At 50.5% G+C, this 27360-nt stretch overlaps 1 protein-coding gene across 5 annotated transcripts; it reads left to right on the forward strand.

The window, feature by feature from the left end:
• Positions 1-3884: 3884 nt before the first annotated feature.
• Positions 3885-25710, forward strand: LOC105496133 (RANBP2-type and C3HC4-type zinc finger containing 1). 5 transcript variants are annotated; one of them, XM_011766257.2, is made up of 12 exons: positions 3970-4677; positions 5776-5920; positions 13795-13888; positions 14001-14199; positions 15621-15742; positions 15846-16019; positions 17102-17262; positions 18374-18485; positions 21681-21860; positions 22855-22953; positions 23632-23775; positions 25035-25710. In XM_011766257.2, exons 1-12 carry the CDS (start codon positions 4656-4658, stop codon positions 25113-25115), a joined length of 1533 nt encoding a protein of 510 aa, XP_011764559.2. In that variant the 5' UTR covers positions 3970-4655; the 3' UTR covers positions 25116-25710. The 5 variants fall into 5 exon arrangements, with proteins under 5 accessions (XP_070935657.1, XP_070935654.1, XP_011764559.2 ...); XM_071079553.1 differs by lacking the exon at positions 5776-5920 and having other exon boundaries at positions 3965-4677; XM_071079554.1 differs by lacking the exons at positions 3970-4677; positions 5776-5920 and having other exon boundaries at positions 17011-17262.
• Positions 25711-27360: the final 1650 nt, after the last annotated feature.

The raw sequence follows: 27360 nt of genomic DNA on the forward strand, positions 1-27360 counted from the left end.
AGCTGCTCCCCAGCTCCTACCCCACAGAAACTGTGTAACAGCATACATGTTTATTGCTGTTTTAAGCTGTTAATTTTGGGAAATTTGCTATGTATCAATAATTAATAACTTGTACAGATTCTCACAACAGCCTATGTGGGAGGAGCCATTATAATCACCATTGTACAGAGAAAGAAACTGAGGCCCAGATGGGGGAATCTTTGTCCAGGGTCACAGAGATAGTGAACTGTAGCACTGAGATTGGAACCCAAGTTTGAATGACTAGAGTCTACCCACTGAGGTGAAGGGTGTTCAATTTGAATGCCAGCTCTTCCCCTGAAGGGCCAAGGCTGAGACCAGAAAACCTGAAACAATATAGCTGCCCCCAATATAAATATGTGCAGGTCACTCAGGACTGATGGTACATGACCATAATAAATCAGCAAGGTCATTAGGAGAAAACAAGACAATAGGAGTGAAAACGGACAGAAACAGATATGCCCAGAGTTTGCATATCAGTATTATCAGATGCAGATTACAAAACAAAATGTTGGCCAGGTGTGGTGACTCATGCCTGTAATCCCAGCCCTTTGCGGGGCTGAGGCACATGGATCACCTGAGGTCGGGAGTTCAAGACCAGCCTGGCCAACATGGTGAAACCCAGTCTCTACCAAAAATACAAAAAATTAGCCAGGAGTGGTGGCAGATGCCTATAATCCCAGCTACTCAGGAGGCTGAGGCAGGAGAATCAGGAGGCGGAGGTTGCAGTGAGCCAAGATCGTGCCATTTGCACTTCAGCCTGGGCAACAAGAGTGAAACTCCATCACACACACACATACACAAAAATTAAATTTAAAAGATGGGCTAAACAGCAAATTAGACATGGCTAAAAAGGGAATTAATGAGACAGAAATCAGACACCAATCACAGATTCAAGAAACTCCATAAATTTCACACATAGACACATCATAGTAAAAATGCAAAAAAAAACCCCAAATATTAAAAAAAAAAAAATTCTTAAAAGCACTCAGAGGAAAAGATTCAGAGATTCTAAGAACAAAAAACAAAACAAACAAACAAACAAAATCCCAAAACAACAACAAAAAACAAAAAATACCCAGTACTACCACATGGATAAACCTCAAAAACATTATGTCAAGAAAAACCCCAATGTTATGCCAAGTGAAAGAAGCCAGTCACAAAGGTTCACATATTGTCAAAGCCTAATTTTCTTTTTGGTCTCACTCTGTCACCCAGGCTGCAGTGCAGTGGGGCAATCACTGCTCTACAGGTGCACACCATCACACTCGGCTAATTTTTATATTTTTTGTAGAGATGGAGTTTCACCATGTTGCCCAGGCTGGTCTTGAATTGCTGGGCTCAAGCGATCCACCCGGCTTGGCCTCCCCAAGTGCTGGGATTACTGGCACGAGCCACTGTGGCCCATCAGTAAGATCTAATTTCTATAAAATATCAGGAAGAGGAAAGTCTATAGAGACATAAAGTATATTAGTGCTGTCAGTTGGAGGATGGGGAAGAGGGAATGTCTGCTAATGAGTACAGGTCTATTTTGGGTGATAAAAATTTTCTTTCTTTCTCTCTCTTTCTTTCCCTTCCTTCCTTCCTTCCTCCCTCCCTCCCTCCCTCCCTCCCTCCTTCCTTCCTTCCTTCCTTTCTTTTCTTATGGAATCTCGCTTTATCACGCAGGCTGGAGTACAATGGTGCGATCTCAGCTCACTGCAACCTCCGCCTCCCGGGTTCAAGCAATTCTCATGCCTCAGGCTCCGCAGTAGCTAGGATTACAGATGACCACCACCACACCTGGCTAATTTTTGCATTTTTAGTAGAGACAGGGTTTCACCATGTTGGCCAGGCTGGTCTCGAACTCCTGACCTCAAGTGATCTGCCCGCCTCAGCCTCCCAAAGTGCTGGGATTGCAGGTGTGAGCCACCATGCCCAGCCAAAAATGTTCTAAAATTTGATTGTGGTGATGGGTGCACAATTCTGTAAATGTTACTAAAAACTATTAAATTGTATATTTTAAGTGGGTGGATTTTATGGCATATAAATTATATCTCAATAAAGTTGTTTATAAAAAGAACAGCAGTTAGATTGACAGGTGATGATGTCTCAACAGCAACCATTTCCCAGTATTTTGGGAGGCCGAGGTGGGCAGATCTCTTGAGCCCACGAGTTCAAGACCAGCCTGGGGAACATGACCAAACCCTGTCTCTACAAAACTTAGCCAAGTGTGGTGGCACGTGGCCGTGGTTGCAGCCACTCGGGAAGCTGAGCCCAGGAGTTGGAGACTGTAGTGAGCCATGATTACGCCACTGCACTCCAGCCTGAGCAACACCAGTGAAACTCCATCTCAAAAAAAAAAAAAAAAAAAGCTTGCCCCAGGCCATTCAAATGTACAGCCAAGGTTGAAAAACATTGTCTTAAGAGATGCGTTTCAGGCAAAAGAAAAATTATCACACATGGGCCGGGCTCGGTGGCTCATGCCTGTAATCCTAGCACTTTGGGAGGCCGAGCCAGGCGGATCATGAGGTCAGGAGATCGAGACCATCCTGGCTAACACGATGAAATCCCATCTCTACTAAAAATACAAAAAATCATCCAGGCCTGGTGGCGGGCGCCCGTAGTCCCAGCTACTCGGGAGGCTGAGGCAGGAGAATGGCATGAACTCGGGAGGGGCAGCTTGCAGTGAGCCGAGATCGCGCCACTGCACTCTGGCCTGGGCGACAGAGCGAGACTCTTGTCTCAAAAAAAAAAAAAAAGAAAAAAGAAAAAAGAAAAATTATCCCAGATGAAGATCAGGTTCATTCCTTCATTCAACATATGGAGCCTCCGTTACGTGTTTGGAACTGTGCTAGACACCAGGAACACAGCAGTGAGCAAAACAAACCAAAAAGTCCCTGCCCTCGAGGAGAGGAAAACAGACCCAGAAAAACATAAATAAGTAAAATATGCTCCGTTAGACAGTAATAGATGCTGAGAAGAAAAAAAAATGAAGCCAGGAAGGCGGATGTGAAATGCTGGATACATGCGTGTCTGTGAAATTTCAGATGGAGTAGTTAGGGAAGATTTTTGGGTAAAGACCAAAATAAAGGGAAGGAGCGAGCCATGCAGACGTTTGGGTTACGGCAGGTGCAAAGGCCCTAAGGCAGGAGTGTGTCTGACTTACTCCAGGACCCAGCAGGTCAATGGGACTTGAGTGGAGTGAGGCAAGGGCAGGGTAGTCAGCTACGAAGACAGAGATCTGGAGGCAGTTTGCAAGCACTGGGGAAGATCTCGGCTGTTACTTTAAGCGAGATGGGAGTACTTGAGTCGGGGAGTGGCCTGAGTTTGATTTACATTTTAACAGGACTCTCAGGCAGCTGGGTGGAAATGGACAGAAGAGGGCAAAAAGAGAAGCAAGAAGGCCCAGGAGGAGGCTGATTCAGGACCCCTGAGATGATGGAGCACTGATGGAGCTGGAGCGGGATGGGGCCGGAGGAGGTGAGGGATGAGAGTCTGCAAGTGGAGCCCACAGGACCTGCTGATCGATGGGACGAGGAGCGGGAGAAAAATTAAAGCAGGCGAATGCAAACTTCACCAATAGCTCAACGAAAAGACAGACGGTGACCGCTGAGAGGCAGCGTCGGACCTGGGTAAGGGCGGGTTCCTGAGCCTGCCAGGCCTGGATTCAAACCTCGGCTGAGTGGCCTTGCACAGGTCATCAACAAACAGAGCCTTCGTTTATTCATTTGCAAACGGAGCCAAGGACCGGGCCTGCCCCGTGGTATGCCTGAGGCTTGGGTGAGCAGGCGCCGGCCTCGCAGGGGGCGCTCCTAACCCGTCCCCGGCAGCTCGACGCTGTGGATCTAGCCGCCTTCCAGGCCCGGCTCCAGCTCCTGCTCAGGTTCCTGCTACTGCCCCCGGCCCCCGGCCCCCGGCCCCCGGCCCCGGGCCCCGCGCCCCGCCCACCCCGCCTCTCGGCCCTGCCCCCTCCCGCTGCTCCGCGGTGCAGGCCGCAGGGTGAGCCCGGCGGGGGTCCGGGGGTCCGCGGTCAGCCCCGGAGGACAGGGTGGGGTCGCCCCAAACAGGAGCGCCGGGAGCGCTGGAACCCCGCCCTCGGCGTCCGCCGCCGCCGGGTGGCCGGGCATTGGAGGTCCCGGATGAGGCGACAATTTTTCCGGCCCCCCTCCCAGTCCCGCCCCACTTCCGGGGCCGCCACTTTCACTTTCTCTTCCGCCGAAGCCGCTCCGCTTGCGAAGAACTGGGGCCTCCTGGGAGGAGAGAGGGCTTTGCGTTGAAACCCAGGACGCCAGGAGTGCTCCCGCAAGTGGGGGTCCTCCGGGACTTGGAACGCCCCGGCTGGGCGGTGTCCGGGCGTCCTTTCCCCGCTTCTCCCCACCTCGGCTGGTCCCGTTTCCTCTTGCGCCCAGTGCGGACTTGTCTCGGCGCCCGCTGCCCTCTCACCGCCCCACTCGGGATCCCGGCCTGGTCACCAGGCAGTGTGATGCTTCCCGATTGCCGCGGGGACAGCGAGGCACAGACAGAACTTGGGCCGCGCCGGAGGCCACACGGCCTGGCTGAGTTGCTCCTGGTCTCCCGCCTCTCCCAGGCGACCCGGAGGTAGCATTTCCCAGGAGGCACGGTCCCCCGCAGGGGGATGGGCGCAGCCACGCCAGATGGACGAGAAGACCAAGAAAGGTGGGCAGAGGCTGGAGGTGGCTGGGGACCTTCCGGTGGGAAGTGGGCCCCGCAGGACCTGGCCTTGCCTGCCTGGAAGGACCTTGGAGAGGGGGCTTTAGCCTGCCCTCCCTCTGCCCCCCTCCCCATCAGTTTCCTCCTTTAGTACCTACTGGCTTCCAGAGCCATCTTGGGGCCCTGAGAACTCCTTGGGCCGTCTCTGTGCTGAGATGGGGCTTGGGGACTCGCAGAGGACACAGGGCATTGAACTTGGAGACCTCCTGGGCTGGTGGGATACAGACCTCAGTTGACCTGAGTAGCAGGGGTCCTTGCCTTTTCTCTTGCCCCCTGCACCTAGGGTTGTAGAACAGAAGTCAGTCACTGCCTTGCTGGAAACCTTCCCATGCCCCTCTGTGTTCTACAAACAAAACCCAGAGCCCCTGGGTGGCCCACAGGACATCTCTCCTCAGTCACCCCGCCATGCTCACTCTACTGGAGCCCCACTGGCTTCTTTCGGTTCTCATCCAACCATTTCTTGGCCAAGGCCCTTACTCTTCCTTCCACCTGGACCACTCTTCCCCACTGGGGCTTGACACGTGCAGCTTCTCCTCCTTCAGGTCTCACCTTCAGTGTTACTCCCTCCCAGAAGCCTCCCCTGGTCTCCTTAACCTGTTTATTTTCCTGCCAGCAAGGATCACAATCTGACTTTTTTTTTTTTCTTGTTAAACTTGTTCATTGTCTCCCCACTGGGCAGGGAGATCCATAAGGAGAGGGACCCTGTTTATAAATCTCTGTGGGATTCCAGTTCCTGGGACAGTGGGTGGCACACAGTAGGAGCTCAATAACTGCTTATTGGATAAATGAATAGAAGTATGAGGGACCCTGGGAATATGAAGGACAAACAGAACCAAATGAGCCTAGAGTGAGGAGGAGTAGGGAATATCAAAGAACCCCTCCCAGAGAAAGGGACTTTTAGCCTGGGTGCTGAAGGATATGTAGGAGTTCACCAGGAAGACAGAGAAAGCACACACAAAGGATCATCTCCTTTCCCACCCCATTACGCCCACCACCTGAAAATAAAACCCTGTGCTAACTGGCTCCTGCTGTACTGGCTTTCAGCAGAGGAAATGGCCCTGAGCCTCACCCGAGCAGTGGCGGGCGGGGATGAACAGGTGGCAATGAAGTGTGCTATCTGGCTGGCAGAGCAACGGGTGCCCCTGAGTGTGCAACTGAAGCCTGAGGTCTCCCCAACGCAGGACATCAGGTGAGGAGTGCATGGCTGGCCTGAACCCTAGGGACAACAGGACAGGACATTCTTGCCTGTAAAACAGTTCTTCCTAATGGCAGGTTCTGGCTTCAGCAGGCCTGGCTTCTAACCCTAGTTATGTCATTAATCAACTGTGAAATATAGGGCAGGTCACTTCACCTCTCAGTGTGTCCTCATGTTAAAAATCAGACCATAACATAGGGTTGTTAGGAGGTGTACTGTATTCGGATGACCGTAACAGTAGCTATCTCATAGGGTTGTTAGGAGGTGTACTGTATGTTAGTCCTTACACAACAGAAGAAAACAGAACAGTGATGTAAACAAATTTATGGCAGGGAGTCCAGATAGGGGGGTTCTGCTCCCCACAGTCCTCAGAGGCTCATGTTGCTTCTCTCACTGTTCTGCCCTTCATTCCCAGATTCCTCATGGTGCAAAATGGCCATTCCAGCTCCATCCAGCCATCACATCACAGGAGGAAGGGAAGAAAGGCACCCCTCCACATTCCTCTAAAGAGCATAGCTCAAAAGTTGTACACACTTCTTCCATTAATTTCTATGGACCAGAACTGATTTGTACAGCTACAGTTCAACTTGAGGGAAGACTGTATAGTCAGGATATTCAACTAGAATTCAGGGGTTTGCTTGGTAAGGGAAGGGAAGAGAATGGATACTGTCAGTCTCTGCTCCAGGAGACTTAAACTCAATGCTGAAACACTTTGCACAGTGCCTGGCGTGTATTATGCACTCAATAAACATTAGTGTCTATGGTTCTTTTTTGACTGCTTTTTCATTACTGGATAGTAAGGCAATAGTTTTATGGTTTCTGATTTTCAGTTTTCATGGTAGGTCCCATTTGATTTTTCTTAAAACAGTTTTATTTATTTATTTATCCATACAGTTCAACCATTTAAAGTATACAGTTCAATGGCTTTTAGTATATTCAAGTTTGTGCAACCATTACCACAATCAATTTTAGAACATTTTCATCATCCTGTAAAGAAACCTGGTACGCATTAGCAGTCAGTCTCCATCTCTCTACCTTTTCCCTAACTCCCCAACCTTAGGCAACCACTAATCTACTTTTTATCTCTAGGGATCTCCCTTCTCTGGAAATTTCATATAAGTTGAATCATACAACATGTGGCCTTTTGTGTCTGGCTTCTTTCACTTAGGATCATGTTTTCTAGATTCATCCATGTTGTAGCATGTATAACAACTTCATTCCCCTTTTTTTGACATGAGGTCTCACTCTGTTGTCCAAGTTGAAGTGCAGTGGTGCCATCATCTCTCACTACAGCCTCAACTTCCTGGGTTCAAGCAGTCCTCCTGTCTTGGCCTCCCAGGTAGCTGGGACTACTGGCGTGTACCATCACACCCAGCTAATTTTTTAAGAATTTGTAGAGATAAGGTCTTGCTGTGTTGCCTAGGGTGGTCTTGAACTTCTGGCCCAAGCAGTCTTCCCACCTCAGCCTCTCAAAGTGCTAGGATTACAGGTGTGAGCCACCATGCCCAGCCAGAACCTTATTCCTTTTTATTGCCAAATAATGATCTATTGTATGGACATACCTCATTATCATTACTGATTAAATCAGTTGATGGACATTTGGGTGTTTCTGTTTTTTGGCTATTATAAACAATGCTGCCATGAACATTTGTGTCCAACTTTTTGTGTGGACATGTTTTCATTTCTCTTGGGTATATAGTAGGAGTGGAATTGCTGGGTTATACTGTAACTCTATGTTTAACCTTTTAAAGAAATGCCAGACAGTTTTCCAAAGTGGCTACACCGTTTTACATTCCCACCAGCATATATGAGGGTTCTAGTTTCTCCACATCCTCTCTAACACTTGTTATTTATCTATTTTATTATAGTCATCCTAGTAAATTTGAAGAGGTATCTATCTCATTGTGGTTTTGATTTGCAATTTCCTAACCATTTGATGACAAATGATGTTGAGCATCTTCATGTGCTTATTTTCCATTTGCATATTTTCTTTGGAGGTTTGCCTATTTAGGTCTTTTGCCCATTTTAAAATTGGGTTTATCTTTTTTTTTTTTTTTTTTTGAGATGGAGTCTCACTGTATTGCCCAGGCAGGAGTGCAATGGTGCGATCTCAGCTCACTGCAACCTCCGCCTCCCAGGTTCAAATGATTCTCCTGCCCCAGCCTCCTGAGTAGCTGGACTACAGGTGCCCACCACCACATCAGCTAATTTTTGTATTTTTAGTAGAGATGGAGTCTCACTGTGTTGGCCAGGCTGGTCTTGAACTCCTGAAGCCTCAGGTGATCCACCCACCTTGGCCTCTCAAAGTGCTGGGATTACAGGCATGAGCCACCACATCCAGCTGGGTTTGTTTTTATTATTGAGTTGTAGGAATACTTTATTCATCTGAGATAGAAGTGCCTTATCAGCTGCATGATTTGCAAAAATTCTCTCTCATTCTGTGGGTTGTCTTCTCACTTTGTTGATGGTGTCCTTTGAAGCACAAAAGTTTTAAATTTAGATGATGTCCAGGTAGTCTATGTTTTATTTTGTTGTTTGTGCTTTTGGTGTCATATCTAAGAAATCATTGCCTCATCCAAGGTAATGAAGATTTACCTCTATATTTTCTCCTAAATATTTTATGGTTTTAGCTCTTACATTTAGGTCTTTGATCCATTTTGATTTAATTTTTATATATGGTGTGAAGTAAGGGTCCAACTTCATTCTTTTGCATGTGGATATTGAGTTGTGCCGGCACTATTTGTTAAAAAGACTATTTTCCCCTGTTTAATCATCTTAACCTTTTTGAAAATTAATTGACCATAAATATGAGTGCTTATTTCTGAACTCTCATTTCTATACCATTGAACTATAATATACATCTGCCCTTATGCCAGTACCACACTGTTCTGATTACTGTAACTTCATAGTATTTGAAATCAGGAAATGGAAGTTCTCCAGCTTTCGTTCTTTTTCAATATTGTTTTGGTTATTGCAAGTCTCGAATTTCCATATAAATTTTAGGATCAGCTTGTCTGGTTGTGCAAAAAAGAAAAAAAAAAACAAATGGGATTTTGGTAGGGATTTCATTGAATCTGTAGATCATTGGCCACTTGATTTTAAACAAAATATTGGTATATCTACTTCTTGAAATGGTTGATTGAGACAGTACCTGTGTACTCCTTGCTATGAAAAATGAGGAAGTTAACATACTCATCTTCCACCTTTGCTTTTCATGACTTTTTTTGTTGAAGTATCATTGTGGACATTTTCCCAGTTGACTTCCAGTTGATCCCCTGAATTAACTAACTGGCACTGGCGTTTCCTCTGTAAAATGTACAATGTCAGCCACCATCTTGCTATTATAGTGTGGCCCCTGGACCACAACATGGGGGGAATCTCAGGTCCCACCTCAGACTTGCTGGATCAGAACCTGAGTTTTGAGAGGCTGTGGGCAACCAGCACCTCTCCAGACCTGCTGTTGGGTTCTCATCGATGGACCCTATGCTTCCTAGCAAATGATACCTGTTGTATGTGTTATTGGTAATAACATAGTTTACTTAGCTGTTACATTAATTAATAAAACATGAGCACTGAAAGAGTTGTTTCTGTGAAAATAAGCTGATTGCTTTAAAAAGACAAGAGACAAATCACACAGACACATACACACACACACACACACACACACACACACACACAGATTAACACTTTTGGGTGAGACAGTAGTAAGGAAATACAGTAAAAATCCAGAAGGGCTCTGTGCTCTGATGCTTCAGGAGTGTGTCTAAGTTCTTGCTCACTTTGAAGAAGCCGCTACTAGAAATATATAGATCATGATTATGGATGTGATTCATACAAAAAAAAAAGAAAAATCCATGGGAAACTCCAGTCAGCAGGTATAAACTCATGCTGGACATGGCGGCTCAGCACTTTGGGAGGCTCAGGCAGGAGAATGACTTGAGCTCAGGAGTTTAAGACCAGGCTGGGCAACATAGTGAGAACTTGTCTCTACAAAAAATGAAAAAATTAGCCAGGTTGGGTGGCACACACCTGTAGTCCCAGCTACTTGAGAGGCTGAGGCCAGAGGATTATTAGATCTCAGGTGGTTGAGGTTGCAGTGAGCCATGATCATGCCTGAGTGACAAGGTGAAACCCTGTCTCAAAGAAAGAAAGAGAGAAAAGCCGTTGGCTCTACACCTAGAGACTGGCCAGTGAATATGCATTTATAGCATGTAAGTTAAAATTAAGTGTTTAAGCTTTGACTGCAGCTGTTTTTGTGATGCTCTGCTGTTCACCAGCGATCTTGATGTGACATTGAATGAGCTCCAGCTGTATTTTTTTGTTGATAGTGTTAAGATTATAGCTTTTAAAAATTTTGTTTTCTAACATAATTAAGGCTTTTATGCTTTGCCTCTAGGTTGATTCTAAAAGTGCAATACTACTAGAAAGGATTTATAGTATTTTGATTATGGAAATATTATTCACTATAGAATAACTAGCACAGTCGAAACCATATGCACTTTTATGTTTCAAAACCCTTATTGCTGGAAGAACATTTTGGGGTTAAGATCCAGTCCTTTTCATGTTTTACTTTTCTTCTATTCTCCTGTATGAGACTCATCTATTTTTGTTTTTCAAGAACTTTTCATGTGGAAAATGTGGTAAATTTTTAGTTTTTGCATGTTTAAAAATTTCTAGGCCAGGCGCCGTAGCTCATGCCTGTAATCTCAGCACTTTGGGAGGCCGAGGCGGGTGGATCACGAGGTCAGGAGATCGAGACCATCCTGGCTAACATGGTGAAACCCCGTCTCTAAAAATACAAAAAATTAGCTGGGCGCGGTGGCGGGCACCTGTAGTCCCAGCTACTGGGGAGGCTGAGGCAGGAGAATGGCGTGAACCCGGGAGGCAGAGCTTGCAGTGAGTGGAGATCGCGCCACTGCACTCCAACCTGGGCGACAGAGCAAGACTCCTCAAAAAAAAAAAAATCTCTATTTTGCTCTCTCAATTCATTGACAGTCGACTGGGTATTCAAATTGTTTACCTGAAGAATTTTAAGAACATTTTCTGGACTACTTTTAAACAAATTTCAGATATTATTTTATCCTTAAATCTTTAGTATGTGTCTTCAAAAAATTAGGACTTGGCCAGGCACGGTGGATCATGCTTGTAATCCTAGCACTTTGGGAGGCTGAGGCAGGTGGATTGCTTGAATCCAGGAGTTCAGAACCAGCCTGGGCAACATAGTGAAACCTTATCTCTACAAAATATTAGCTGGACATGGTGGTGCACCCCTCTAGTCCCAGCTACCCGGGAGGCTGAGGTGGGAGGGTCACTGCAGTCCAGGAGATTGAAGCTGCAGTGAGCCAAGATCATGCCACTACACTCCAGCCTGGGTGACAGAAGCGAAACCCTGTCTCAAAAAAAACAAAAAACAAACAAAAAACCCTCAATACTATTATCACACCTTAGAAAAGGAATAAGAATTCCTTAAAATCCCCTAATGCACTGTTTATATTCAAATTTTCCTATTTCATTAGTGCTTTTTACAGTTTGTTTTCTTCAAATCAAGAGCCAAACAAGATCTACACATAGCATTTCTTAATATGTCTTAAGTCTCTTTTATTCTTCTCTATTTTTATGCCACTAGTTTTTTTTAAGAAACCTGGTCTTTTGACCTCTAGAATTTTCCCCATATTCTGGATCTATCCATTACCTCTTCATGGTATGTATTAGCCACTCTAGCATTGTTACAAAGAAATATCTGAGACTGGGTAATTTACAAAGAAAAGAGGTTTGGCGGGGCGCGGTGGCTCACGCCTGTAATCCCAGCAGTTTGGGAGGCCAAGGTGGGCGGATCACGAGGTCAGGAGATGGAGACCATCATGGCTAACACGGTGAAACCCGTCTCTACGAAAAATACAAAAAATTAGCTGGGCGTGGCGGTGGGCACCTGTAGCCCTAGCCACTGGGGAGGCTGAGGCAGGAGAATGGCGTGAACCTGGGAAGTGGAGTTTGCAGTGAGCCAAGATCGCGCCACTGCACTCCAGCCTGGGCGACAGAGCAAAACTCTGTCTCAGAAAAAAAAAAAAAAGGAAAAGAGGTTTAATTGACTCAGTTCTGCAGGTTGCATAGGAAGCATGGTCCTGACATTTGCTTGGCTTTTGGGGAGGCCTCAGTGAGCTTTTACTGAAGCGGGAGCAGGCACTTCACATGGTGAGAGAGGGAGAAAGAGAGATAGTTGCGGGGGAGGTGCCACACTTTATAACAGCCAGATCTCACGAGGACTCACTGTGGCGAGAAGTCACTACGGTGAGAGCGGCTCCAGGCTGTGAGGGAGCTGTGCCTATGACCCAAACATCTCCCACCAGGCCTCACCTTCAATACTGAGGATTACAGTTCAAGATAAGATTTGGGCAGGGACAAATACCCAGACTGTCATAGTGTCATTTACTATCTCCCATTTTTCCTGTAACTGGTAGTTAGAGATAAAGGTTCAGGTAGTCAGCAGTCACTTTTTTTTTTTTCCTTTTTTTTTTTTAAGACAGAGTTTCACTCTGTCGCCCAGGCTAGAGTGCAGTGGTGCAATCTTGGCTCACTGCAACCTCCGCCTCCCGGGTTCATGCCATTCTCCTGCCTCAGTCTCCCGAGTAGCTGGGACTACAGGCGCCCACCACAGCGCCCAGCTAATTTTTTTTTTTTTTTTTTTTGTATTTTTAGTAGAAACAGGGTTTCACTGTGTTAACCAGGATGGTCTTGATCTCCTGACCTTGTGATCCACCCACCTCAGCCTCCCAAAGTGCTGGGATTCAGCAGTCACTTTTAACGTGCAGGACTCTTGCTCATTTTTTGGTTACTTCATGCCTTTTCTTGCTTTCTGAATGCAATGTTTTCCCAAATCTCTCTGAAGGTACTACTTAGACTTCACTGTTGCTTATTGTTCTATACCCTAAATGATCTCTGTTTGCTTTGGGGTCAGTTCTGCTTTTTCATCTTCTCATGCTTTTGATTTTTCAAAAATGTTGGAGGATCCTCGAGAAAGTTAAAACCACTTTCTCTGGAATAATACCATGTGGATTTAAATCCTGCCTCTGGCTGAACACAGTGGCTTACTCCTGTAATCCCACTTCAGGAGGCCAAGGCAGGAGGATCACTTGAGGCTAAGAGTTCGAGACCAGCTTTGGCAACACAGTGACACCCTGTCTCTACAAAAACTTAAAAAATTAGCCATGGGGTCATGAGCCTGTGGTCCCAGCTACTTAGGAGGCTGAGATGGGAAGATCCCTTGAGCCCAGGAGGTTGACGCTGCAGTGAGCCAAGGTAGCACTACTGTACTCCAGCCTGGGCCACAGAAAGAGAGCCTGTGCCTTAAAAGTAAATCAATACATACAAATGAATCCTGCCTCTAACAGTTATTAGTTGCTTAGTTTGGCAGAGTCACTGTAACCTATCTGTGCCTCACATTTTTATCTGTAAAACAGGGATACAGCAGTACCTGCCTGATGGGTTCATTAAGAGGATTAAATGAGTTAATACACATTCAGTGCATTGAATAGTCTTAGCATATAGTAAACAACAACTTTTGGTGGTTTGACTAAGGAGCAGGAGAGAGAAGATAGAAGAGGTTGGAGAGGTCAGGGAGGCACCAGATCATGGAGGCCCTCGTGTGCTGCCATGAGTTGATTCTAAGAGTAGCATGGAGCCATTGGAGGGGCCTAACTTTGGTTCTAATAAAGGAGGAAGCATGGGTGGGGGCCTACCCCAGACTGGGGGTTGTGTGTGTGTATGTGCATGGCCATGCGCCTGTGTGCAAATACGTACATGTCTGTAGCCGGTGGCTGAGGCTGGACCCCTGGCCAGAGCCCATGCTGAGCCCCTGCTGTTCTCTGCAGGCTGTGGGTGAGCGTGGAGGATGCTCAGATGCACACTGTCACCATCTGGCTCACAGTGCGCCCTGATATGACAGTGGCATCCCTCAAAGACATGGTGAGTGAGGAGGCTGAGGGCGACACTGGGGTGGAGGCTCTCCCTTTCGCTCCTGCTTCCTCTCTCACCTCTGGCCCTGCCTTCCCACTCTCTCTCTCGCTGCCCCCACCAGGTTTTTCTGGACTATGGCTTCCCACCAGTCTTGCAGCAGTGGGTGATTGGGCAGCGGCTGGCACGAGACCAGGAGACCCTGCACTCCCATGGGGTGCGGCAGAATGGGGACAGTGCCTACCTCTATCTGCTATCAGCCCGCAACACCTCCCTCAACCCTCAGGAGCTGCAGCGGGAGCGGCAGCTGCGGATGCTGGAAGGTGAGGCTCTGCCCCGAGCACCGTGGGACCCAGCAGGGGCCCTGGACTCACTTGAGAGTGTAGGGCAAGCAGGGGCAGAGCCCCTGGGTTTTTAGTCAGGGGCTCACCCAGAGGACCCTATCCAAGTGGGGAAGAGAGGACCTAAGACACATGGGAGGGAGCATTTCAGGGACCCATCATGACAACAGCTGGCATGGGGACGGGTGGATTCCATCCAGGCTCTGGCATTCCCAGCTGTGTGACCTTGGGCAAGGTTAGTCCCATCTGCTGCCCAGTTTGCTAAAATCATAAACTGGGTATGACGGTGATGATAACTAGTGTTTATTCTTAATTTTTTTTTTTTTTTTTTTTTTTGAGATGGAGTCTTGCTCTGTCACCCAGGCTGGAGTGCAGTGGCCGGATCTCGGCTCACTGCAAGCTCCGCCTCCCGGGTTCACGCCATTCTCCTGCCTCAGCCTCCCGAGTAGCTGGGACTACAGGCGCCCGCCGCCTCGCCCGGCTAGTTTTTTGTATTTTTTAGTAGAGACGGGGTTTCACCGTGTTAGCCAGGATGGTCTCGATCTCCTGACCTCGTGATCCGCCCGTCTCGGCCTCCCAAAGTGCTGGGATTACAGGCGTGAGCCACCGCGCCCGGCCTATTCTTAATTTTTAACTTGTGAAATGTTTCAGACCTACAGAAAAGTTGCCAAATTTTACAAAGTAGTATATAAAGAATTCCCGTGTGCCTTTCATGTGGGTTTTACCATATTTGCTTTCTTTTATCATTCTCTTTCTATATAAAATTATTTTATTTTCTGAACCGTTTTGAGAGTAAGTTGCAGCCATGGTGTCTCTTTCCCCTAAATAATTCCGTGTGCATTCCCTTGAAAAGAAAGGTCATTTTCTTACATTACTAGGCATAACAATCCAACTCAGGAAACTAACACTGATACAGTACTGGTATCTCATCTACAGATCTTACTCAGATTTTACCAGCTGTCCCACTATTATCATTTATAGCAAAGACTTGGCATTCAACTGTCATGTCTCAATCCCTTTCAAAGAGTCTAGGCCAGTTTCTTTTTTGTGGCGGGGGTAGGGGCTGATGTTTCCTGGGGAATGGAGTGAGCCACTGTTTTGGCAGGACCGCCTCAGCGGTGCTCTTGTGTCCCACTTGGTGAATCCTTCAGGAGGCACAGAAAGGCAGGTGTTATGGTAGATTTTGAAGCTCAGAGGACATAGAAGCATTTGCGGGTGGAGTAGGGACCCTGACCCTGGAGGAGCCAGGATGCCCATTTGGCCAGATGGAAGCTGGAGATGCCCCCAGGGAGGAGGGAGAGGATAGGGGGAGGGTCTGCCTGGCTGGCTCAGGGAGACCCACCCCCATGGGTGTGGACCAAGCGGGCCACGTGGAACCACCACCCCTTAACCCTTCTCCACAGATCTGGGCTTCAAGGACCTCACGCTGCAGCCACGGGGCCCTCTGGAACCAGGTCCCCCAAAGCCCAGGGTCCCCCAGGAACCCAGACGGGGGCAGCCAGATGCAGTGCCCGAGCCCCCACCGGTAAGCTGTCCCTGACCACACTTCCCTGGCCTCAGTATCCTCTTCTGTGCCCCTCCCTTGCCCCACCCTGTCCAGTCCGACTCACAGCCCGCTCTGCTCCCAGGTGGGCTGGCAGTGCCCCGGGTGCACCTTCATCAACAAGCCCACGCGGCCTGGCTGTGAGATGTGCTGCCGGGCACGCCCCGAGGCCTACCAGGTCCCCGCCTCATACCAGCCCGACGAGGAGGAGCGAGCTCGCCTGGCGGGCGAGGAGGAGGCGCTGCGTCAGTACCAGCAGGTGGGTGCGGAAGTCCCTGGACAGACACCTGCAGACCGCACGGGGGAGGTGTAGGCCAGGAAGGGAGACACCTGTGCATTGCCGCTCCTCCCCATTACTGCCTTGCCCCTCCCAACCACGCTGCTGGCAGTGACCCTGCACCTGGCTGTGACCTGCCCTCTCTCAAAGGTCACCCTGTGGCTGAGACCCACTCCCTGGCTGTGACGCACATCCAGATTCACATGCCTCACTCCCACGTGAGCTGTGGCTCCATCCCTAGCTTTGACACACCACACAAGTATGGCTGGCTATGACCCTAGCATCCTAGCCATGACCACACCTCAGCTCGGATCTCACCCTCACCTGCCTGTGACCTAATCCTACTCCACCTCCCCGTGACCTCCCCCTGGACTCTCCTACTCCTGACCTCATCCCTCTCGGGCTTGGCCCACCCTTGACTTCCTGAGAGCCTGGCCTGCCCCCTCACTGCTCCCTAGGGGGATGACCCCCAACCCTGGTCTTGCGCCTTAGCCCTCCCCCGCCCCCATCATGACACACACACTAATGACACAGACAGTGACCCCCAAGTGCTCCCCATTCTGATCTCACCCCTGGCCCACCTGCATTCCCCTTGGACCCGGTGCTACCCCTGGCCAGCCCACTCCTGTTCTCATCTCAGCCTTGCTCTGCTCCCCGGCTTTGTCACTTCCTCACCCCTGACCTTGAGCTGGCTCCACCAGCCCTGGCCCAGGCCCTGCCCTGCTACCTGACTCACCACTCAGACCCTGGCCCCCTTCCTTTCCCTGCTGCCACTGCTCCCTCTCCTGATGCCTTCCCTGGCTACCTGGCCGGCCTCCCCTCCCTTGGCTTCCCCATGGTCCGCCTGGCCTCTCTCCCAGCCCCGCCCCTCCCAACCTTCCTGCTCCTGACCACCCCTGCCCACCCCCATCCCGGATCCCCGATCCCCGATCCCGACTGGCTCCCAGCTTTGCCTCTTGCTGGTCTGACCCAGCCCTGACCACGCCCTCCGGTCCTTCCCCCTTCGTGGTCTGACCCGCCCCCGAGGCCCTGACCCACCCCGTGGCCCCGCCCCGTGTGCCCAGCGGAAGCAGCAGCAGCAGGAGGGGAACTACCTGCAGCACGTCCAGCTGGACCAGAGGAGCCTGGTGCTGAACACCGAGCCCGCCGAGTGCCCCGTGTGCTACTCGGTGCTGGCGCCCGGCGAGGCCGTGGTGCTGCGTGAGTGTCTGCACACCTTCTGCAGGTGCGGCCCCCAATCCCACCCCCGGCAATGCAGCTTTATTAAAGCCGCCAGTTACGCAGGGCTGGACGTGGGTGGGGCCCTGTGCTCTGATACCTCACTGGACGCCCGCGAAAACCTACGAGGTAGGCTCCGTCTCCCCATTTTGCAGATGAGGAACCTGAGGTGCAGAGAGGCCAAGCAGCTTACCCAAGGCCACATGGCTCGTAAGAGAAGCAGCCTAGACATGAACGCAGGCATGGGTGGAGACTCCAGAGCCTCCCTTCCCCTCTACCTTTCACCGCCCAGGCTCCTGCAGCCACGCTGCTCTGAGCCTCGCTGTGGGCATCTGCCAGTTTCTGAGTCTCCTGTCATGGCCCTTTCACCCCTGAATGTGGGGAACACAGACCCACTCACCACAGCAGACCCTTGTGGAGCAGTCCCTGGGTGACAGGCTCCATGCCTGCCTCCTGGAGCTTACATTCCAGCAGAGAGGCTGATGTGAATTGGATAATCACTGGTTGATGTCCTTGTGAATTATGTCAAATGCTACATACAGTACGTTAAGAGACAACAGGAGTCCTTCCTGGAAAGGGTGGTCTGGAAGCTTCCAAGGAGGTAGCTCCAGAGCTGGGACTGGAAGCCCTGCTGTAGGTGTGGGCCTGGCGTGTTGGAGGAGGCTGAGGAGGTCTCTTGGTGGCTGGAGCAGAGGGATGAAGGGGGTAATCAAAGAGCAGGATAGAGAGGTGTTGGGTCTGTGAGCAGCGATGAGGAGTTGGGATTTGTTCTGGGTGGGATGGGGGTCACTGGGGAGACATGGCTGCTGTTCTGAGATAGACTTTAGGGGCCAGATGGATGCAGGGAGCCCAGTGAGGAGGCTCCTGAAGTCGCCCAGGCGGGGGATGTGGGGCCTGGACCAGAGAATTGGAGCGGCCATATGGAGACAGGATTGGAGGCCTTGGTGATGGGTTGGTGAGAGGGATGGGAAGGAAGGGGATATTGAGGAGAAGCCCACCTGGGGTGACTGAGTGAGGCCCCTGGGGTCAGGCCTTGCCATGTGAGGGGTGGAGTCCCCAGTGGATGGGGTTCCTATGATCCTAACTCTTCTCCCCTCCCCTCCCCTCCCCTCCCCTAGGGAGTGCCTGCAGGGCACCATCCGCAACAGCCAGGAGGCGGAGGTCTCCTGCCCCTTCATTGACAACACCTACTCGTGCTCGGGCAAGCTGCTGGAGAGGGAGATCAAGGCGGTAAGGCCTCGGGGTGGGAGACATACCCCAGTCCTAAGGAACTGGGCCCGGAGCAGGCAGGTAGGGACTGGCTCAGGCAGCAGGCATCTTTTCTTTCTTTTTCTTTTCTTTTCTTTTTTTTTTTTTTGGAGATGGGGGTCTCCCTATGTGGTCCAAGCTGGTCTCAAACTCCTGGGCTTAAGCGATCATCCATCCTTGGCCCCCCAGACATTTTTCAAGAGATTTGTCTATGTGGGGTGCTGAGACCCCAAGCAGAGAAAGAATTGAGGGGAGTAGCTAGTCAAGAAACCACATCTATGAAGGAAAGACAGCAGAGTTGTTAAGAGTCAGGGACTTGGCTCGGCGTGGCAGCTCACACCTGTAATCCCAGCACTTTGGGAGGCCAAGGTGGGCAGATTGCTTGAACCCATGAGCTCCAGACCAGCCTGGGCAACATGGCAAAACCCTGTCTCTCCAAAAAATATTCAAAAAATAGCCAGTCGCGAGGGTGTGCGCCTGTAGTCCTAGCTACTCGGGCGGGGGTCAGGAGTGAGTGGGCTGAGGTGGGAGGATTGCTTGAGCCTGGGAGGTCAAGGTTACGGTGAGCTGTGATTGTGCCACTACACTCCAGCCTGGGCAACAGAGTGAGACCTTGCCTCAAAAAAAGAAAAAAAAATAGTCGGGGAACTCTGGAGCCTGGTGGCCTGGGTGTGTAACCATAAGTCAGATATTTAACCTCTCTATGCCTCTATCTCATCTCTGTTAGAGTCAGAGTTACAGCTTCTATTTCCAGGATTACAAAGATTATGGCAGAGCATATGTGTATAGAATTTAGAGTAGTGCGGCCAGGCACAGTGGCTCATTCCTGTAATCCCAGCGCTTTGGGAGGCCAAGATGGGTAGATCACCTGAGGTCGGGAATTCGAGACCAGCCTGACTAACATGGAGAAACCCCATCTCTACTAAAAATACAAAATTAGCCGGGTATGGTGGCACATGCCTGAAATCCCAGCTACTCCAGAGGCTGAGGCAGGGGAATCGCTTGATCCCAGGAGGTGGAGGTTGCAGTGAGCTGAGATTGCGCCATTGCACTCCAGCCTGGGCAACCAGAGCGAAACTCCGTCTCAAAAACTATATATATATTTAGAGTAGTGCTTGTCACATGGTAAGCCTTTGTTGTTGTTAGCACTTACTGTGTAACAAATCACTGCAGGCTCAAAACAACAGTCATTTATTTAGCTCATAAATCTGCAAGTTGAGTTGGCCGTCTGTATCTGTGGGTATCACACTGGAGAATTCAACAACGGTGGATAGAACATATTCTTAAGAAAACAAAAAAATTACAATAAAAACCAAATTTAAGAAACAATACAGCATGAACTGTTTATATAACATTTATGTTATATTAGGTATTATAAGTAATTTACAGGTGATTTAAAGTGTATGGGAGGATGTTGGTAGGTTGTATGCAAATACTATGCCGTTTTATATAAAGAGTTTGAGCATCCCTGGATTTGGGTATCTGCAGGGATCTTGGAACCAATTCTCTCTGGATACCGAGGGATGACTATAATTTGGGTTGGACTTACCCGGATGGTTCTTCTGATCTGGGCGGGGCCTCGCTGATTTCACCTGGGCCTCGCTGGTGGGTCAGCTGTTTGTTTGTTTAATTTTTATTTTTTATTTTTGAGGGTACATAGTTGGTGTATACATTTCTGGGGTACATGAAATACTTTGATACAGGCATGCAGTGCGTAATAATCACATCATGGAGAATGGGGAAGCCATCCCCTCAAGCATTTATCCTTTGTGTTATGGACAGTCCAGTTATGCTTTCTTAGTTATTATAAAATGTACAATATTTTTTTTTTTTTTTTGACACAGAGTCTCGCTCTGTCACCCAGGCTGGAGTTCTGTGGCCGGATTCAGCTCACTGCAAGCTCCGCCTCCCGGGTTCACGCCATTCTCCTGCCTCAGCCTCCCGAGTAGCTGGGACTACAGGCGCCCGCCAACTCGCCCGGCTAGCTTTTTGTATTTTTTAGTAGAGACGGGGTTTCACCGTGTTAGCCAGGATGGTCTCGATCTCCTGACCTTGTGATCTGCCCATCTCAGCCTCCCAAAGTGCTGGGATTACAGGCTTGAGCCACCGCGCCCGGCTAAAATGTACAATTAAATTATTGACTATAGTCTGTCTGTTGTGCTATCAAATACCAGTTCTTATTCTATTTCTTTGTACCAATTTACCATCCCCAACTCCCTTCCCATGCCCCACTACCCTTCGCTGCTTCTGGTAACCATCCTTTTACTCTCTATCTTTGATAGTTCAGTTGTTTTGATTTTTAGCACCTGCAAATAAGTGAGAACATGTAATGTTTGTCTGTCTGTGCCTGGCTTATTTCATTTAACATAATGACCTCCAGTTCCTCCATGTTGCTCTAAATGACAGAATTGCATTCTTTTTTTATGGCTGAGTAGTACTCCATTGTGTATATGTACCACATTTTCTTTATAGAATACTAGTTTAATCATGTCTTTCCCAACATTGCTTATTGTTTATGTTCCTTTCTTTATTGTGAGAAAGTAGACATAACATTTACCATTTTAACCAGTTTTTAAGTGTACCGTTCAGTGGCATTAAGTACATTCACACTGCTGTGCAACCATTACCACCATCCACCACCAAAACTTTTAGAAATTCCCCCCACTTTCTTTTTACTTTTCTTTTCCTTTTTTTTTTTTTTTTTCCAGCTAGGATTTCATTCTGTCACCCAGGTTGGAGTGCAGTGCATCAGTCATGGCTCACTGCAGTCTTGACCTTCTGGGCTCAAGCGATCCTCACAACCCAGCCTCCCAAGTAGCTGGGACTACAGGTGTGAGCACCACACCTGCTTTTTTTTTTTTTTTTTTTTTTTAATTTTTTTGTAGAGATGAGGTCTCACTGTATTTCTCAGGCTGATCTTAAACTCTTGGCCTCAAGGAATCCTCCTGCCTTGATTGACCTCCCAAAGTGCTGGGATTACAGGTATAAGCCACCACGCCTGGCCTAAAATCCACTTTTTGAATGGAGTTTTTCAACACTATGAGGATCACATGAAGGAAAAAGCCTGGCCTGGGTTGGAGTTTATGGGCTGGGGGCTTTCTGGAAGGTATATGGTGGTCAAGGGTCATATGTCAGGTGTTCTGAATCCTGAGCAACAAGGACGTGGTCTGTTGGCAGCTCCTGACCCCTGAGGATTACCAGCGATTTCTAGACCTGGGCATCTCCATTGCTGAAAACCGCAGTGCCTTCAGCTACCATTGCAAGACCCCAGATTGCAAGGGATGGTGCTTCTTTGAGGATGATGTCAACGAGTTCACCTGCCCTGTGTGTTTCCACGTCAACTGCCTGCTCTGCAAGGTGGGGCCAGGGACTCACCCCACCTAGTCACTGTCATCTTGCCTGGAGCTTACCACGGTGCAGTGCGTGTTCTCCTGGGAAGGGAGCTGTGACCCTGGCCTGCTAGTCATGACTTAGAGCTGCATGTCGGTGGGAGAGTGTGGCTCAAGCCTGAACCAAGCCCTGGCCCCACAGATGGGGTCCCAGACCGGGCCCCAGATGGAGCCTCCAACCTAGGCAGCCCTGGTCCACAATGGAGCCCTGACCTGGGACCAGTCAACCCCAGTCACAGACTGAATCCCAGTCCCACACTGAGCCCTGACCCCATCCAAGTCCATAGACTCGTCCTCTGACCAAACCTGACCCTGCACTTGTCACTTAAGGTGGTCCCATATTCAGCCCAGACCCTGAACTAAGCTCTGACTCTGGCTTCTGACTGAACCTGTCACAGACTAATGCCCGACCCTGGCCCTATGCCACGTCTCCGCCCCTGTCCTGAACTGAGTGCTGACCCCAAACCCAGACAGCCCTGCATGATCCTTCCCCTAGGCCTGTCCCTGCCCCTTCATCTCAAAAGTGGAAGGTGAGGAGCCGGTAAACAGGTCTGGAGCCTGGTCTCACACTCAGCCTGAGCAAGCTCAGTCTGGGGTCATTGGGCCTGTAACCCCGGGCAGGGCCTTGGCAGGGATGCGGGGTTTCACCTTACGGGTGTAAGGGATTTCCGTGCCCATCAGAACTTAAATAAGCTGGGTGTGGCAGCATGTGCTGGTAGCTTGTGCTACTCAAGAGGCTGAGGTATATTTTGCTGTTAGCATATGTGATGACCTTGACTTCACCTCCCTGGTGCCAGTATCCTCTTCTGTAAAATGGCTTATGCTTGACAAAGTGAGGTCCTGCCAGTGACTACACCTAGAGGCATTAAGTGCCTTTGTGGACTCCTGCCCTGCGCCTCACCTCTCCCAGCTTCTTAACCCCCTGAGGAACCTTCTCACCTTGAGTCCCTCACCTGCTGCAGGCCATCCACGAGCAGATGAACTGCAAGGAGTATCAGGAGGACCTGGCCCTGCGGGCTCAGAATGATGTGGCTGCCCGGCAGACGACAGAGATGCTGAATGTGAGGCTGGGACAGGGCCGAGGCCTAGGGATTTTAAGTTCTGGGATCCAGGTGGGGACTGGGGGCTTCTCAGCAAGGGCTGTGCTCACACATCCCTGGAGGCTCTGGTCTCCCTTCTGGCTGTCACTTCCATCCAGAGATGGGACTTAGGCCAAGTTGTCATGTTGGGAAGAGCGTCTGGGTGGAGACCATAGGAATGAAGAGGGGCGGCCGGGCGCGGTGGCTCACGCCTGTAATCCCAGCACTTTGGGAGGCTGAGGCGGGCGGATCACAAGGTCAGGAGATCGAGACCATCCTGGCTAACACTGTGAAACCCCGTCTCTACTAAAAATGCAAAAAATTAGCCAGGCGAGGCGGCGGGCGCCTGTAGTCCCAGCTACTCGGGAGGCTGAGGCAGGAGAATGGCGTGAACCCGGGAGGCGGAGCTTGCAGTGAGCCGAGATCGCGCCACTGCACTCCAGCCTGGGCGACTAAGCGAGACTCTGTCTCAAAAAAAAAAAAAAAAAAAAAAAAAAAAGGAATGAAGAGGGGCTTGCTGGACGGAGCCTGGCCTGGCGGAGCTGCACAGGATAGACTCCACAGCACCAGAGGGTCTCTATCTTCTCCCTGCCATGGGGAGGAGCCAGGCTGGGTGACTGCCCCAGCCCCGCCCCAAGGCCAGTGCCTGTCCCGCTCCAGGTGATGCTGCAGCAGGGCGAGGCCATGCGCTGCCCCCAGTGCCAGATCGTGGTACAGAAGAAGGACGGCTGCGACTGGATCCGCTGCACCGTCTGCCACACCGAGATCTGCTGGGTCACCAAGGGCCCACGCTGGGGCCCCAGGGTGAGTCTTCGCTGGTGGTGGTGTGGAGAGGGTGCCCTTGTGGGTTTGCCTTAGAGGAGGGCTTGGAAAACTACAGCCCATGGGCCATATCCAACCCAGCACCTGACTTCGCACAGCTCCCGAGGTCAGAGTGTTGTTTCTTTTGAAACGGAGTTTCGCTCTTGTCGCCCAGGCTGGAGTGCAATAGCGCAGTCTCGGCTCACCGCAACCTCTGCCTCTCAGGTTCAAGCAATTCTCCTGCCGCAGCCTCCCAAGTAGATGGGATTACAGGCGCCACCATGCCTGGCTGATTTTGTATTTTTAGTAGAGACAGGGTTTCTCCATGTTGGTCAGGCTGGTCTCAAATTCCTGACCGCAGGTGATCCGCCTGCCTCAGCCTCCCAAAGTGCTGGGATTACAGGCGTGAGCCACCATGCCCGGCCACAGGAATGTCCTTTACATCTTTAAATGGTTGAAAAAATACCAAAAGATGACTATCTTGTGACGTGAAAATTACATGAAATCCACATTTCAGTGTCCATAGGTAAAGTGCTTTGGAGCACAGCCGTGCTCGTTCATTTACATGTTGTCTGTGGTTGCTTTCACACTGCAGAGGCAGAGGCCCTATGGCTGCCCAGCCCAAAATGACCGGCCCTTTGTAGAAAAGGTGTTTGCCCACCCTTGCCCTAGAGGACAGCAAGTAAAGGTTCCATCTGGAGTTAGAGGTGGATTGGCCCCTGGCTCTGGCACATACTGACTGTGTGATTAGGCTGCCGCTCACCTCTCTCAGCCCTATTTCCTCTGTGAAATGGAGATGATAGCTGGGCTTATCTCAGGCTTGTTGTCAGAATCAAGTGGAAAAATTGCAAGAGAAGTGCTTAGAGAGTCTGTCATTTGGTGAGCACTCTTGCAAATGGTAGCTGTCATTATTAGGGGTGTGCTCTGGAATTGGGAGCCTGTTGTAACGTTCAGGTAGACTTTCAGACAGGTAGAGGCGGAGGAAACTGCCTTCTTGCATGCTGCTAGTATGCTGACATGTCTAGAATATGCAGAGTGGTCAGATCCTCTCCCTGGCCTGTTCCTGGATCTAGGCTTGGGTAGACTGAGTGCTGTGGGAGCCCAGAAAAGGCCTCAGTGACTCTCCATCAGGCAGCTGAGGCCGACAAGGCCATTCTTACAGGAGGGCCTGCAGAGGCAAAGGCCCAGGTGGGAGAGTACTCGGCTGTGGGGGCAGTCTCTGCACTGCCCTGACATTCTCTTCTCTTCCTGTCATCTTCTAGGGCCCAGGAGACACCAGCGGGGGCTGCCGCTGCAGGGTGAATGGGATTCCTTGCCACCCAAGCTGTCAGAACTGCCACTGAGCAAGTGGTGGGACCCCATGCTGACCCAGCCCCACATCCACATTCTGTTACGGGGCAGGGCTGGGCTTGGGGCTTTGGCTCCAACTTCTGGCTGGGAGATGCTTTTGTGCGGAGACCAAGTCCCTGAGCTTCGTGGACGGCCTTGCTTGCTGTAGCGTTGTAGGGGCCCTGCCTGCACTGCTGTTGTCCATGGTCACATCTGCCCCAGTGCGTTTGTCCTTCCCTTGGGGCTTGCCAGCCAGACTTCTCTCCCCTGCAGCTCCCACCTCTGCCTGACCCCAGCCTTAAACACAGCCCCTGGCCAGAGGCCTTGCTGGGTGGAGCCTCTGTGTGACTCCACACTCCGCCCACCATAACACTCATCTTTCGAATACCAAGCACTCTCAGCCTCCCTGCCTTCCCCTGTCAGCTTTCCGGGGCTAACTGTTCTCTGCCTTTGTGGTTGGAGGCCCGGGGCGCTTAGAACTCTTGCTAACCTGTTCAGAGCCGGGAAGGAGACTGGGCAGTTTGAAAGCACAGCCCCTCAGGTCGAGTTCTGCGTCTCCCTCTCTGCAGCGTGTGTAAACTATTATAATTAAAATGGTTTTCCGTGAAAGGATGAGTGTGATGTCCTTGAGAGGAAGTGAATGTCCTGGGCTGGGACCCTACACACAGGTAGGATCCCGAGGTCTCTGGGAACTGCCTCAGAAAGTTGACTTGTCAGTCCATCGATGGTAGAATGAGGCTGTGACTGAGCACTGGGACCTTTCTACCAGACGTGGACCCCACGCCCAGCCTTGGACCAGGATGCGCTTGGGTCCCCGTCAGCCAGAACAGGCGGAGTGTGCAGTATGTGAAGTCTGCAGAGAAGGATGGGCTTAGGGGCGGGAGGGGAAGTCTTGCCACTCCTGCTCCCTTTTGACCTCTCAGCAGGCATCCAGGGTTGGCAGGTCGATAGTTCAAGAAGGAACCAAGCTGCTGCAGTTGAGGGGTGAGGTCCATCCTAATTTTCACATCTCAAGCAAGACGGCAAAGTATCGATTCAGCAGTATTGATTAGCACCCACTCAGTGCTGGCCAGAGGTGACTAAGACATGGTCCTGGGATGCTCATTCTGTAAGTTTTTCCTCCATTCTGTGACCCACCCTCCTTCCCCTTTTGAGATCTGGTATTTATTGTCCACGCTGTGATGTGACCATCATCATAGCAGGTGGAGGGTGCCTCTTCTGCTGAAGGCCTGTGGTTTTGTGGGGAAGGGCCTGTTCTGGCCTCTGGAAAGGCACTGCCACCTGCTGTTGGATGCCAAGACTCAAGAGCTGGCCCCAGTCACTGTGCGCAGAGCTGTCCCAGAATGTGTGAGTGGCCTGGGTCCTGCCGGCACTACCGGCATTGGCTCAGGGCAGTCGACCATCGCAGAGGATGAGGGGCGCACTCAGGCAGCCTTCCCGGCCCTGGAGGCAGAAAGGCCCAGGCAGAACCACCAACTGGGAGGAAACAGAAAAAGCAGAGGAGAGCCAGGCTGCAGGCGCGTGGATGGGACCCACTTGGGCAGATGCTGTCTCATACCCACTCTTCCCTCTCTTGCCAGGGCCTGGCCTAGTGTCTCTCAGGAGCCTGGGCACCAGACAAAAGCAGAGATTGTTCTCTTGTGGTGCCGTCGGCTGTAATCAGTCCACCTAATGTTTTAGAAATTTACATTGGTTGCCAATCTTTTTAAATTGGCAACATCTTTTACTACATTAAAATCTCGATGCCCGGCTTCTCTTGAAAATGTCAAAGCTTGGTAATGCCAGGTCCTCACTTCCACATGGGGGGAATGGAGTCGCAGAGATGTCAAGTCTCTTCATGTGGTATATACCCTCCGGTTTGCCACAGTCCTGACCACCCCAGGACTCACGCCCAGGCCTTTCCAGTGCCCTCGCACCATCCTTTTTCTCTTAAGAGGAAAATGAAGTGGGTCTCTACCCACAGTGTATCACAGGTGAGGGTGAGACGGTCAGAGAGGGCTGTGCTGGCTGTGGCTTTGCTTGACCCGCCCTGTCCATGCTGCAGTGGTGCGGAGGGGCAGCGAGGTATGCGGGGCCAACTCCGGTTCCTGCCTCAGCTCCATGCTCCTCGCACCTGTGAGTGAAAGATCTAAGACGAGCAGGCCCAGGGCACCCTCTACTGCAGGGCCAGGTGGAGGGGCCTCCACCTCCCAAGGCTCCCCCCATGCCAGGGGCCCAGACCTTGAGAGCCCAGCACCAGCTCTCCAGAGCAGAATGAAA

This window comes from Macaca nemestrina, chromosome 15 (genome assembly GCF_043159975.1).
Source record: "Macaca nemestrina isolate mMacNem1 chromosome 15, mMacNem.hap1, whole genome shotgun sequence".
Lineage (NCBI taxonomy): Eukaryota > Metazoa > Chordata > Mammalia > Primates > Cercopithecidae > Macaca > Macaca nemestrina.

Bases quoted from the DNA above. Each gene is read 5' to 3' on its own strand.
- LOC105496133 (XM_011766257.2), top strand. From the start codon at position 4,656: ATGGACGAGAAGACCAAGAAAG. The intron at 5,921-13,794 runs GTGAGGAGTGCA...TGTTCTCTGCAG, and splicing joins TCCCCAACGCAGGACATCAG to GCTGTGGGTGAGCGTGGAGG. The intron at 18,486-21,680 runs GTAAGGCCTCGG...GTCTGTTGGCAG, and splicing joins TGGAGAGGGAGATCAAGGCG to CTCCTGACCCCTGAGGATTA.